The sequence below is a fragment of the Pholcus phalangioides genome, unplaced genomic scaffold (genome assembly GCF_987345545.1).
Source record: "Pholcus phalangioides strain wild (caught in Gottingen) unplaced genomic scaffold, Ppha-v1.0 ptg000011l_1, whole genome shotgun sequence".
NCBI classification, from domain to species: domain Eukaryota; kingdom Metazoa; phylum Arthropoda; class Arachnida; order Araneae; family Pholcidae; genus Pholcus; species Pholcus phalangioides.
Genome location: NW_028301604.1, coordinates 15,684,232 through 15,698,664, shown reverse-complemented (window position 1 = coordinate 15,698,664; position 14,433 = coordinate 15,684,232). Strand labels below are relative to the sequence as shown.

General features: G+C 36.8%; 1 protein-coding gene across 2 annotated transcripts in view; it reads left to right on the top strand.

Annotated features, from left to right (window-relative positions):
* Positions 1 to 5,989, top strand: part of LOC149080116 (CD109 antigen-like) — a 54,475-nt gene extending 48,486 nt beyond the window's left edge. For both annotated transcript variants that reach the window (XM_089239127.1, XM_089239128.1), the window contains 3 exons: positions 1,165 to 1,339; positions 1,430 to 1,535; positions 4,326 to 5,989. In XM_089239127.1, the coding sequence (XP_089095253.1) occupies positions 1,165 to 1,339; positions 1,430 to 1,535; positions 4,326 to 4,510 (466 nt within the window). In that variant the 3' untranslated portion in view covers positions 4,511 to 5,989. The remainder of the gene's footprint in view (positions 1 to 1,164; positions 1,340 to 1,429; positions 1,536 to 4,325) is intronic.
* Positions 5,990 to 14,433: the final 8,444 nt, after the last annotated feature.

The following is a 14,433-nucleotide window of genomic DNA, read 5'->3' as shown; positions in this document are numbered from 1 at the left end:
ATACACAGTTAGGCCAAGACATTAAAACTACCTGTGCAAAAAATGCAAATGCACATGATGCAGCAAACATAGCAGATATCAAGATCGAGAAGGTTTAAAATTAAACCTGAATCAGTTCTTTAATTTGCTATAACATCGGGTGTAAACTAGAGATTAGCCATGTAAGTGGCAATGACGAGATATCTCCCCTCCTGAAAAGCCTCTTATTTTGGCATTGACAACATCAGAAATTTTGTAAAGTTGATTTCTCAATGGAAAACTTTTCCTTATACAGTTTGCACCTGCTAAAAATCGGCAGAAAGCCTTCTTCATTAAAAAAGATGGCATTTTAAAGAGAGTTTAGTGATTTATAATTGCCGCTTAAAGGGGTTAATGACACTTATCAAAATGCAGATTGTTATGGCATGTCACCAAGAAAATAGCAAAACACCATCGCTTGTAGGCTGTTAACGTTAAGCAATAATTAGAACATTTAGATGACATGCAAACAGGTAACACTCATTAAGGGTGGTATTCACCGACATGGTTTAAGCCATAGTCACAATTTTTTTCATAAGAGATCGACACGGATTGGTTAAATTCAGGGTTTTAACTAATCTATGTTGATCTCTTATCCAAAAATTGTAACTACAGGTTCAAACCATGTCGGTGAATACGGCCCTAAGACAATTTCATTGATGCCAGAGGTCAAAACTTAGGCTTTCTCTTCTCATCCAAAAACAGGAGGGATATCGTAATGGAAATCATCTGTATATTCGATAAAAGGTGATCAGGACAATGAGTCACCACCCACAGTTCTGTTAAATTTGGACCAAATGTAAGACCAAAATCATATTGCGGGTGGTTTTATTGCTTTGGCTTAACCCTGCATTTTTTTACATTAATTGCATGATTTATATTGTGATAAAATTGATATGATTTGAGAAAAATATAAACTCAATACAATGTCATTCTTATTGCTTTATATTGTTGTATCATGGTTATTTATGCATGAATCACAAATTAGTCAAAATCAATTCTGGAGTCGTCCTCGGAATCAGATAAACTTGCTCCAATTTTTCTCTAATTATTGAATTATAACCGTATGTAATACTTTTTTTTTTACCAAAATGACATGAATGTCGGAGCTTTTTAATATGTGAACGTTCTAATTGATATTCATAGGTGGACGTTGACTTCAGAAAGCGAAACGAGTGGATTAGCTGTGATAGAAATAACTCTTCCCACTGGATATTTCGTCCATAAACCCGATTTGGATCAATACGTTCACAGTAAAAAAGTTCCTAGGTTGCAGAGAGGACGGGTGTATCCGAAATCAGCGGTTTTCATGTTCGATTACGTAAGTGGTATTTAGATATTCAGCTTTCGGTATGTGCTACCAAATGAAGTGTTCATACTCGCATCTCAATGTATTTTATTTATTTTGCAGCTGGATGATAGGTGGTCTTGCGTGAATTTCAATGTACAGCGCTGGTATCCGGTAGCAAACTTGACGAGGTTCCTAAAAGCCAAAGTATATGATTACTACACCCCAGGTAGATATCAATTTTTGGACCTATCCTTGTTTTTTTTTTTAAATCAGATTTTTCAACACCGACAAAGAAATCAATAGCACAGTAAACTTCAATAGAGGACAAAGAATTCCAATTCCTGAAAAAAAAAGATATGACATTTTACTGCATGTTTAACGATTTTTGCTATGCCAGTTGAAGGTATAAAAAATGGCAATTTTTCATATCTTTCTTTCTTCATTATTTCATTTTATTTATGATATCAAACTATTGATGATTTTTATATAATGATTTTCCGATAAAATACATTTTGTACAGAAGTTAAAAAGGAGCTCAAAAAATTTGTTCCATTGATTTTCGAACACGTTAAGACGATCTTGGGCCAAATACAGCAATACCTCGACTAACGAAGATAATTATTTTCCGAAATCAAATTGGGAAGCCGAAACGAAATTTTCTATAGGTTTCTATGAAGTCTTTTAATTCGTTCCTGGCACGGCCCAAAATTTGAAGATAATTTTTATAAAACACTGATAAGCACTGTAAAAAAGACAAAACTGACTGAAGACTGAGATGAACAGCTTTACAACCGGATTTAGAGAGAGGAAGACGAGATACTGACAACCTTTTTTATTTTACACTACGTACACAACCCAGTCGGTTGTGTACGTAGGTGTCCTTTTTATCATAGGTGTCCTTTTTATCATAGGTGTCCTTTTTTATCATGTGGTCAGCTCATTTCTGTCTCATACTTTTATGAAGATGGAAAAAAAATCTCCTAGAATAGTGATGAACAAACTGCAGCCCACTTGGAGGTTCTATACGGCCAGCCGCAGATTTAAAAATAATATAGAAATTTTCAATTTTATTATTTAAAAAAAATCATTTGAGAGGGGTGTTTTTTTTTCGTATGGAAAATATGATTGTTAGAATTTAAATAGAAATTGATTTAAAAAAATTTCCATACGCAAAAAAGGGAACACATTCATAAAGTTATTAAAATATTCTCATTTATTTTTTCACTGTTGTAAAAGATAAACCACGGTTTCATTGCATTTGCAATGAAACCGTGGGAGTCTTCAAAATATACAACATATCCGTTTAATTTCTAAACATAAAATTTCCAATTATGGATCAACGTCCGAACATGTCCTTCCCGACAAAATGTTTTCTTGTTTTTTGGCCCGCTTCTAAAAAAAAGTTTGCCCATGACTGTGTCAGAATGTCCAGATCGTTCAGTTTGATGCGAAGTGTCTCCTACACTTGAAGAATGTGAATCGAGCGAGGGCAAAAGCTGCGCCGTATAGGCAACTGCTTGCGAGGTGGCTGAACTTTGAAGGCAGGTTCATTTAGCACAAAATATCTCAAATCTTTCTGGAAGAAAAATAAAGATGTTTATGTGGAAAGAGATTTTCAGGAGTACATAAATTAGTCGGGCTCGAAAGACAGAAATTCTTATGGTGATTGTGCGAAAATTCAAGTCACAACGCTGCTGTGTTATGCGAGTGCGTGCATCTATGTCAATTAAATTAAAATGTTCGTTAGCCAAGATAGCACGAAAGAAATTTTCATCCGCCGAAAAATTCGTAAGCCGAGATATCGCTGCATAAATAAAGCCACTGTAATAAATCGTGGTTCGAGATATAATCAAATAATATCGAAATCCCGACAAAATCAAAATCCCGAGATTTCAACATAAATTTCATAAAAAAAAGTATCGAATTAACCGAATTTTACTTCATTGATATGTTGCGGCGCCGGATACATTTTTAAGTTACAATCTACAGACAGAGCCACCCTTAGGGGCGGCAGGTGTGACAGGTACGATTGAACCGGGCCCCTTCGCTCCGGTTAGCTCGTCACTATGGGAAAGTTTGAGAGAGGAGAAAGGAAGCCATATAGAAACCATCTGTTCCTCCCTCTCAAACTTTCCCATAGTGACGAGTTCAGGGCCGTCTTAAGAGCATCGTGGGCCCCCGGGCCAAGTGATTTTTCTGAGGCCCTACTCGAAAAATTCAACTACTTCTTTTGCTGAGGCCCCTCTTCTCTTGAGGCCCCCGAGCCATGCGTTAAGACGGCACTCGCCGAGTTAACCGAAATTAGCGACGAGTAACCGAGGGTTTAATGACATTTTTATCTATGGAAGCCGGACAAGACCGAAGAAAAATGATGACTTAACCAGAGTGACGAGTTATCGAGGTTTTACTGTATTTTGTAATTTTTTGATCGTGATTTATCAACTACAGTAATTCTGCCGTTAATAATTCAAGAAATATGTAGTATAGCTTTCATCAAACAGATGGCAGCACTACGTTTCCCTGGTTTCGGTTCACAAACGTACAGTGCGCGCGCGGTTTTACGTAGGAGAAATTTTTATCACATGGTCATTGATTTATGGTCAGTAAAATAATTCAAGTTTTCATTTATAAATTTATTTTGAATATGTATCTTCGAAAAACCTGCCTAAAACTAACAATCATAAATTTTGTTAGACTACATGCCAGTGTTGTCAATGTTTCGATAAATAATTTTTTATTGAAATTAATACATAAGGTGTATAAACGTGTTGAGCCTATGGACTCGAGACCCAGGGTCACGCTCAGACATTTTGCGACTCTCTAAAATGTCTAATATACCTTTACAACGGGTAGTTAAAGAACTCAAAATTTAACAGAGAAAACCTTAGAATCTCGATATAAAACTTTTTTGGCTCCCCGTTTGAGTCGGGGTTAGCTCAACCTTTAAGACATTACTGATAATATGCTCCAATAAATGCTGAATGAGAAAATTAATACATTTTTTTTTTGTTTGCAGAAAGGTACAAGGAAATCATCTATGAAGATTATGATTTGTATGTCTTAAACATCTGTGAAGTTTGTGGATCCTACCAATGTCCTTACTGTCCACATTTCAGTGCTGCTATAAAACCACGTCCAATTACCATTTTGCTGGTAGTAATTTTCATAACAGCGATCGTGATGCGGAGAACAACTACATAAAATGTATATATATACAGGGTGTTCAATATCGATGGATTGTGAAAGATAATGTTAATTGACCGCATATGTCCAGTGACCAACACTTGAATGCAAGTCAGATACTGGTTCACCAGCCGTGTGATCCTACGTACTACCACCCAGTGCTCATTTGGTGGTAAAAAGGTTTCATTCATGTGGTTTGTTACAGTATACGCATCAGCAAAACATATTCCACATAAATAATTTTCAATGGAGCGAAGCAAATGAAGTACGATGGTGACATGGATGGTCAGTATGGTAAATTAGATATGATAATACATCCCAGCATATCTCATGAAATCTGTTTTCGTGATTAAAGAGAAATGGGCCTTTTTCGCTGCGTTTTGGAAGTATGTTACACACTAAATATATTGATTCATATAGTTTCTCCAGTTTAAAGAAATATTTTCGAATCGAATTTAAAGGAATGATTTGAATCTCTGCTAAATGTTGAGCAGTCAATTTTGAGTCGTCAGCTTTTCCCGCTTATATAAGACACATCATCATCCGCTGGACATATAATTCCAATTCTCATCTTCCAGACCGAGGGTTCTTGGCAATTTGTGTTTCCCGGACCTTTTTACAAAATAATGTTCTGAAAAAATAATGCAAAAACAATTCAATTGTTTTCTAATCCAACTTAAGGATTTCTTGAATTCTTTTTCTAGACTGAAATTCTCGGATTTGAAAATTCACGAAAACCCGTGGAAAACTGTTAATTTACGTAAATTATCACCTCAATTGACTTTATACATATTTTTTTAGAAATATTAGCTTCATTTTTTTTTTAAATGTCACAAAATTCCTAAATTGTAGATTTTGATCACCTATATATATATTAAACACCGAAAAACTATTTCAAATACGCCGATTAAAATAAAATGCAGAGGACTAGACTTTCAATATCCTCATGTGGCCACAAAATGCTTATTTTAATGTGATAAAAACACCCATCAGCAGCTGACACATACGCCTACGAAGAGCACCAAGACATTTTAGAACGACTAATAATATTTTGTATAATTATAACTTTGGTCAATCAAAATGATGATTATTTCAAAAATTGAATCTCACGAAATGGTTTTCAAACGTTGCAAACGATTATATATATTGTTGAAATGAACCATATAACATGGTCATGGTACCGTATATTGAGCACTCTGTTGGCCGTATTCACCAACACAGTTTAAATTGCAATCGCAAGTGAAAGGATTGAAGATCGAAACGGATCGGTTAAATTAAGGATTTTAACCAATCCGTGTCGATCGCTAATCGTTTAACCTGCGATTGTTGTTTAAACTGTTGGTGAATACGCGCTGTATATCTCTCTGCATTAACTGTACATACAACGTGAACACTAAACTTACTGTATACAAAAACATCTTTTTTGTTCTACTGATTATGAGACTGATGTATATTTTTGTTATTGTATTTGATGATTAAAAACATACTATTTACTAAGTTATATGTTGTCTTCCATGCAAAATACTGATATGAAATGAATGAATGAAACCTGAAATAAATTAGGTACATTAAACGGACATTATGTTTGGAGGTCGTTATATATCAAACGTTTAAAAAATTATAAAGTTTAGCTTCTCCGAAAAACTGTATATTGCATTGACGTAATAAAAATTCTGTTATAACGATATAATGAAAATGTAAGTACATAGTACTTACAAAAATACTGTATATGGCCAAACATATTTATTTTTCACTACATGCAGTAAAATACAGTAATAAGTTCATTAGCCTGTATATTCTCCCATTGAGAAATTGCGCTATGAAATTTAGAATAGGATAAAAATCAATCGCGTGGGAATCGGCCAGCGTGTGAGAAGACGATAAGAGCAAAAAGTTTCCAGTGATGGTGCTAGTTAACCAACGGGTTTTCCGTAGAACTGACGTTTTATTTTTTTTTAAAAAACCAAAACCATCTATATATTTTATGCCTATTTTTTTCACCACGCATCAAAGGTCAAGGTCAAATACCCTCAACAACGGATTTTTCCCAGTTTTTGGCGGAAAAAAACAAAAAACGGGGGAAGGCTAGCCGAGTTCAGTCGGTGTAATGAATTGAATGACATTTATACCAGTCGTTATAATGGATAAAAATTTGGGACCTGTCGCACAAGTCGTCGTAGCGAGTGCGGACTGTATTTGACATCCATATTTTTTGTGGACATCTTTTCTCAGACACCTCGGTGGGCAATTTGCTCGTTGTGGCCTTTTGTATTTGTATATTTGACAATTAATCCTTTTCTCCAGACCTGATATAAGGCACCCGAGTGGAGTGGTGATAAGATACTCGTCTACCGTGAAGGTTGCGGTCCCTGGTTCAAGCCCGAGGGAGGATATAGATAAGATATTTTCCCTTACGAACCTCAGGCGAGACCACCGATAGACGCGCCTTCATTTCCAACCCATCCCATTAATGGTAGATATAAATTGCGATATGGCCAGAGTTGTGCTTGGTGAAGAGTAGTAGACCTGATATAAGCTGTAATAAACGCTATTGTGAAATAAAACAGACTAAATAAGTTGTTTACTTTGTCAATTTCAGCGGAAGTGCCGAATCGTTCCGCGATAAATTCCAAGTTTAATGTAACAGGTGGTGTGTTTATCTGTTTCATAGATAAATATTATTTTCTCGGAAGAATTTTGCTATACAAGCCAATAGTTCATTGATAAAAAGAATTAAGAAATATAAGTGTTACGTACGAAACAGCAATATTTATTGCAAATATTGAAGTGAAATACTGTGTGTGTGAAAATATTTCACCCTCTCTCTCGTAAGATCATAAATATTTTCCAAGACGTTAAAAATGACACTCAGTGATATGATTTGCACACTTTTTTCAAGATACATTAACCGACATGCTTAATGTTTATTCATTGATAAGAGTAACTTAACTTCACCCGTCATTTAGAAAAGTATCTGCCAGTCGTTTAGAAGCGGAATGTAGTAAAAGCCTTAGGAGTGTATCAAAATCAGGGCTATTTATAATAAGGGATGTTTCATGACGCGCCGGAGTCGGTACCAGCTGACGTCATTGCTCAAACAGAACCGGTGCGCCCGCTTTGCTACCGTGTCAATTACGATAGTTTGCAATCGCTGTACTGCCCATTCCACCGAATTACAGTATTTCCAAAATTATCTTTTCGAGTATTGTCAGTAGAATTTGCCCATTCATTGGTTTGTTTTTTTCAAAATTTAAATTAAGAAAGTTTACATTTTCCTGTGAAGTAGCTTCCACTGAGAATATTTTTCTCGGATCCATTTAAATTGAATCACGTACGTTCGTAAACTTTTTAGTGGGTTGATTAAAAGCCAACTCGAGACATATTTTGAATTATCTTTTGAACTTTCTAATAATTTTTTATTACCTTTTTGTTTTTTAATTTGAATAACGTGAAACTGTTAGAAGCCTTGGAGACTTCGTTATTACTAATACAACTGCAACATAAAAACATAGGAAGCAAATATTAAAAAAATCCTAATATTAAATGTAAAATTATTATCATTTTTAATGTTAATATCAAAAGACACATTATTACTTACCAACTATTTCTTGGATTTAATCTTATTTTTAGCTTATAGATTATAAAAAGATTATAAAATTACCATACGCGCATATTTTTCATACCACCACAGCACCATGAGAGAGATCACTCACTAAAAACAGTAAAATCAGCAACTAAAATGTAAAAAAGGAGCACGTTTCTCGTGTGCTGATGTCGTCTGCTAAAAAAAGTATTTAAGTAGTGACGTCACGCAGTAGCTCCGAGACCACACCCACTGACCCAAGGCGGCGGCAAGCGCGACTTCACAGACTTGAAATAGCCCTTACCATATAACCCCGATATCAAATAGGGTTTAATGTTTCCCGGGTTTTTCTCAATCCCGGGATTCGGTCATCGTAAACATATGAGAAATTTAAATAAATTTTGAGGCATTTAATAACAGATAAGGTATTAATATTGAAATGTTATTAACTAATATCATTAATAAAATTGTGTTTAGTTAATTTGTTATTAAAAATTGAATATAAATAATGTATTGATTTATAGAAATTATTCATTCTCTTCTCACTAAAGGTTCTACTCCAAAACAGGTTAATGTGTCTGGGTGGGAAGTGAATATATCTCGTGGATCGCCAATAGTGTTTTAAACCTAAAATACTATTTAGCAATGGCTGCGGTTAATAAATTATTATAATTAACTAAGCAGAAAATATAATTGATAATATACAGGGTGATTATAAAAAAACTATCCCGACATATGGGCCCCCTAACTATCATACCATTCACAGAAACTGAATGAAATTTTGGCATAAGGTATTTTGAGGTATGCGCTCAAGAATGATGTGGAAAACAACAGTGTCACTCTAACAGTTACGGTTACAGTGAGAAAATTTCGAAAATATCAAATGGAAACACCAAGTTTTTTGTATTGGAATGTGATCTCCATTGTGAAAAACCCTAAATAGCGTTCGAACGGCAACTGTAGCATGAAAATCACCGGCGGTAGATAAGCTAAAAGTGAGGACAACCAATAAGGACAGAGAAGCAGCATAAAATAAAGCATTTTATTGTGTTTCACAAATTTTCCACATGACCTTGTGGAGGACTAATCAGGCTGGGATCTCAGCCGAAGAAACGGTGTGACGAATGAAACGAACATTAATGCTCTGGTGCACGGCAAAGTCCTTTTTACTTTTTCCTTGCCTAGCTCTGGGGATTTTCGTGCTACAGGTGCCATTCCAAAGCTATTTAGTGTTTTTCAGTATGGAGATCGCATTCCAATACAAAAAAACTTGGTGTTGCCATTTGATATTTTCGAAATTTTCTCACTGTAACCGTAACTGTTAGAGTGACGCTGTTGTTTTCCATATCATTCTTGAGCGCATACCTCAAAATACCTTATGCCAAAATTTCATTCAGTTTCTGTGAATGGTATGATAGTTAGGGGCCCATATGTCGGGATAGTTTTTTTATAATCACCCCGTATAACATAATCAATAAATATGAGCATATCGCACCATAATATTCTCGTTAATTGGAAGAATTATCGCTGCGTGAAGTATTTTACAATATTATTGGAAATATAATGCAGTTTTTTATAAAAAATTTACTAAACTAAAGGGAAATCTAGTTTAAAAAAATTCAATATTTCTAGAATAATCCTTCAAACAATTTGAGCTAGGTGCCTTTTTCTTTTTCAAAAAATCATTTACCCATCAAAAACATTTCATGTAAAAAATGAAAATATGTACGAACTTTGGAACTAATAATGGGGTAGTGTCTTCAGAGGAGTGTAAGAGCGTGCGCATGAAATCGCGCTAGCGTTTTGAAGCTGTTGTGGCAGTAGTTGTGAGGCACGCGCTAATGAAGTGTGAGACCATCACTTCTAAGAATCGGAACGAATGCGGATTTTTTCACAGGCCCACAAAAAGGTTGTGTATGCCCGACAACAAAAGCTGCCGACCAGATATGCTAACGAGAATTGAGAAAGCAGAACGAGCGTTGCGACAGAATGCGGTTTTATTGAGGCTCGGTAAACAAATTTACGAGTTGGCGTTGTTTCATTGGTTCCTGTGGGGCTCGGTCTCTTCTGAAATTCTTTCGAACGTTCTCCACTTTTTAAACAAAGTATAATTTGAATAATTGGAGAACGTACGCATGAATTTCAGAAGAAATCGAGCCCCACGGAAAGCAATGAAATGAAGCCAACACACGAAATAGGTTGCTGAGCCTCAACAAAACCTTCCGCATCGCTTGTTCGGCTCTGCACAGTCATGCTCAGGCCCCGATTCTCGTTTGCAAATCTGGCAGACCACTGTCGTTCTCTGGCTCTCGCTACTATTTACGGGCATAGACGACCTTTTCGTGTCCTGTGAAAAGGGCCGCATTCATTCTAATTCTTAGAAGTGACGGATTCTCACTTCGACATGCTCTATATTAGCGAGTGCAACTACTGCCACAACAGCTTCAAATCACTTAGCGCAATATATTTCTTGTGCTGTTACATTCTTCTTTAAACCCATGCGATCCCATTATTAGTTTCCAAGTTCGTATACTCATCCATTCCTATTTTATGTCTCTCCTCCACCATTCTCCCCTGCTTAGTAGCCGAGAAGCAAACTCCAGATCAATCTCCATTTCGATTTAGATTCCTAACCTTTACGTATGTGAAATTTTGTTCTCACGATCACACTTATCAAGACACATCTCAGGACTGCAAGAACCACTCTATCGCGAGATGTACATGGCAAAAAGACCACGGGAACCTCTATCTACTGCGAAATGTACATAACAGAATGACCACAAGAACCATACTCGATATCTATCACGAGATGTATGTAGCAGAAGGACCACGAGAAGAGCGTGGCAACCCAGGGCGATGTATACTCACCTGAAGTACTAAACGATATTTATAGGTGTCGCGAGTTCATACCCGATTCGTTCTTGTCAGAAACTGTCCTGACGCGGAGGTACAACGGATACTGTGACTACAGAAGATTGCTACCGCAGAAAACCTTCACCGTGGCGTTAGCACACAAACCACTCGGTGAGTCAAATTGAAATTAAATTTTTCTTAGTACAAAACGCTGCGGTGGGGCATGGAACAAAATTTCACGTAAGTGAAGGTTGGGAATCCATATCGAAATCTGGAGTTTGCTTCTCGGCTATTAAGCAGGGGAGAATGGTGGGAGAGAGACAGAGAATAAGAATGGATGTGTACACGAACTTTGGAACTGATACCATGGTAGCATGTGTTTAAAGAGCAGTGTAAGAGCGTATGAGAATCGTGTTAAGCGATATGAAGCTGTGACAGTAGTTGTGAGGCACGCACCAATAAAGTGCATGTCGAAGTGCGAGCCGGAACGTGCGTATCAGAACGAATGTGGGATTTTCCCATGCCCACAAAAAAATCGTCTATGCCCGTAAACAGCAATGAAGGCCCGAGAATGAAAGTGGCCGACTAGTTATGGAAATTCAGGTGCGTTGTGAATGAACGCCGTTTTTTGAGGCGCGGCAAACAAATTTGAAGTTGGCTTTGTTCAATTGGTTTCTGTGGGTCTCGGTTTCATGCGAACGTTCTTAAATTCCAATTTCCGAGCCCCACTGAAACCAATTGAACAAAGCCAGCCTCAAAAAACCGTGTTAATGCACAACGCACCTGAATTCCCATAACTAGTCGACCACTTTCGTTCTCGGGCCTTTATTGCTGTTTACGGGCATAGACGACCTTTTCGTGGGCCTAGGAAAAGCCCACATTCGTTCCGATTCATCTAAGTAATGGCTCGCACTTCATTAGCGCTTGCCTCACAACTACTGCCACAGCTTCAGAACGCTTAACGCGATTCTCATGCGCTCTTACACTGCTCTTTAAACACATGCTACTCCAGTACTAGTTCCAAAGTTCGTATACACATCCATTCCTATTCCCTGTCTCTCTCCCACCATTCTCCCCTGCTTAGTAGCCGAGAAGCAAACTCCGGATTTCGATATGGATTCCCAACCTTCACTTACGTGAAATTTTGTTCTCATGATCCCCCACCGCAACGTTTTGTACTAAGCAAAATTTAATTTCAATTTGACTCACCGAGTGGTTTGTGTGCTAACGCCCACGGTGAAGGTTAGCGCGTGCCTCACAACTGCCACAACAGCTTCAAAACGCTAGTGCGATTTCATGCGCGCGCTCTTACACTCCTCTGAAGACACTACCCCATTATTAGTTCCAAAGTTCGTACATATTTTCATTTTTTACATGAAATGTTTTTGATGGGTAAATGATTTTTTGAAAAAGAAAAAGGCACCTAGCTCAAATTGTTTGAAGGATTATTCTAGAAATATTGAATTTTTTTTTAACTAGATTTTCCTGTAGTTTAGTAAATTTTTCTAAAGAAATTTTTTTATAAAAAATTGCATTATATTTCCAACAATATTGTAGAATACTTCACGCTGCGATAATTCTTCCAATTAACGAGAATATTATGGTGCAATATGCTCATATTTATTGATTATGTTATATATTATCAATTATATTTTCTGCTTAGTTAATTATAATAATTTATTAACCGCAGCCATTGCTAAATGGTATTTTAGGCTATTGGTGATCCACGAGATATAATCACCTCCCTCCCAGACACATTAACCTGTTTTGGAGTAGAACCTTTAGTGAGAAGAGAATGAATTATTTCTATAAATCAATGCATTAATTATATTCAATTTTTAGTAACAAATTAACTAAACACAATTTTATTAATGATATTAGTTAATAACATTTCAATATTAATAACATTTCAATATTAATGCCTTATCTGTTATTAAATGCCTCAAAATTTACTTAAATTTCTCATATGTTTACGATGACCGAATCCCGGGATTGAGAAAAACCCGGGAAACATTAAACCCTATTTGATACCGGGGCTATATGGTAAGGGCTATTTCATGTCTCTGAAGTCGCGCTTGCCGCCGCCTTGGGTCAGTGGGTGTGGTCTCGGATCTACTGCGTGACGTCATATCTTCCAGGGGTACTTCTAACTGGTAATACGAAGACGTCAGATCTAAACTACTAAAAAATTAAAAATTATGCCCCATCGAGTTGAGCTAATGTCCTGAAGTAATGGTAAAGAATAACTATCATTTTCGATCGTCATGTTCAAGCGTCTCAATTCCACACACATCCTCAAACCTCCTGTCTTTTTTAAGCCATCAAAGTTGGGGCTGGGCTTACGCATTCTGATATAATATCTGCTTCTAACATGTCATTTATCTGACGAGAAGTTTTCTAAGGGCATAGGGCGTACGATATCTGGCTGAAGCCTGAATAGGTTGACCTTTCCAAGGAATTTTATGGGTTGCCAAAGATGTACGACCACGCTCCGTTATGTCTGTAGCAAAGACATCACGATAATTAAGCAGAAGAGGAATTAATTGCTGACGCAATTCATCTGATAGCCCATATAATTTGATCATTTGATAATTTTTGTCACACCACGGTCATTTTCTGAACACGAGGGCTAATTAGACCGAAACCTACAATTTATTGCCGATTCCGAACGGCAGTCTTTATACCCATCGAGAGGTTGGTGCGCTAATGCCTCGGTGGGGGCATAAATTTTTTGCTGAGGTCATGTCACTGTTTTTTGTTGCACCCCTGTGTCGGGAAAGTTTTTTGACAAGGACGAACCAGGTATCGAACTCGCGACACCTCTAAACATCCTTTGGTATTTTAAGCGAGTATCTTATCGACCTGGGCTACCGCGCCCATCTAATTTGAAAAATCGGCTGCTGATAGTGGCTCCAAATTACTTTTCCTTAAAGGCACTGGTTCTTGAAGATTATCGTCCGTGTATCTTTCCACCGCCCCTAGCTTAGCCCTTTTATTCAAGTACCTAGGAGTATCCGACATATTAGAAATCAAAACTTTTACGTTACCTCCACTATCAACTTTGCCTAAAGAGTGAGCGACCAGTATGTTCCTTGAGCTTTGTTTTTCTTTTGGACAAACGATTACCGATCCTCCGAAAATCCAATAGTTGAGACCGTTATAACCTTTTGTGTACGAGCTGGAAATATAAGTTTCTTAGGCAACGTTAAGTGATGTACAATAGGTTCTTTTTCTGAGCTCGTATACAACGGAATCTTAACATGAGAGTTACTCAAAAGTCCTTCCTTGGTATCTAGCATAGATTCACCCTTTTGCAAGCAATCATAACACAAAATAGGTTCATAATCATTTCCAAGGAAGGGATTGATCAGTAACAAAAACTCTCTGATTTATACATTAATCTCCAAAACAAATGGGCAACATATAACAACAGGTATATTTTAACATTTGACCCGTCACACCAACAGTTTGAATATTTTGTGAATCATTCCTTATTCTGTGTTAC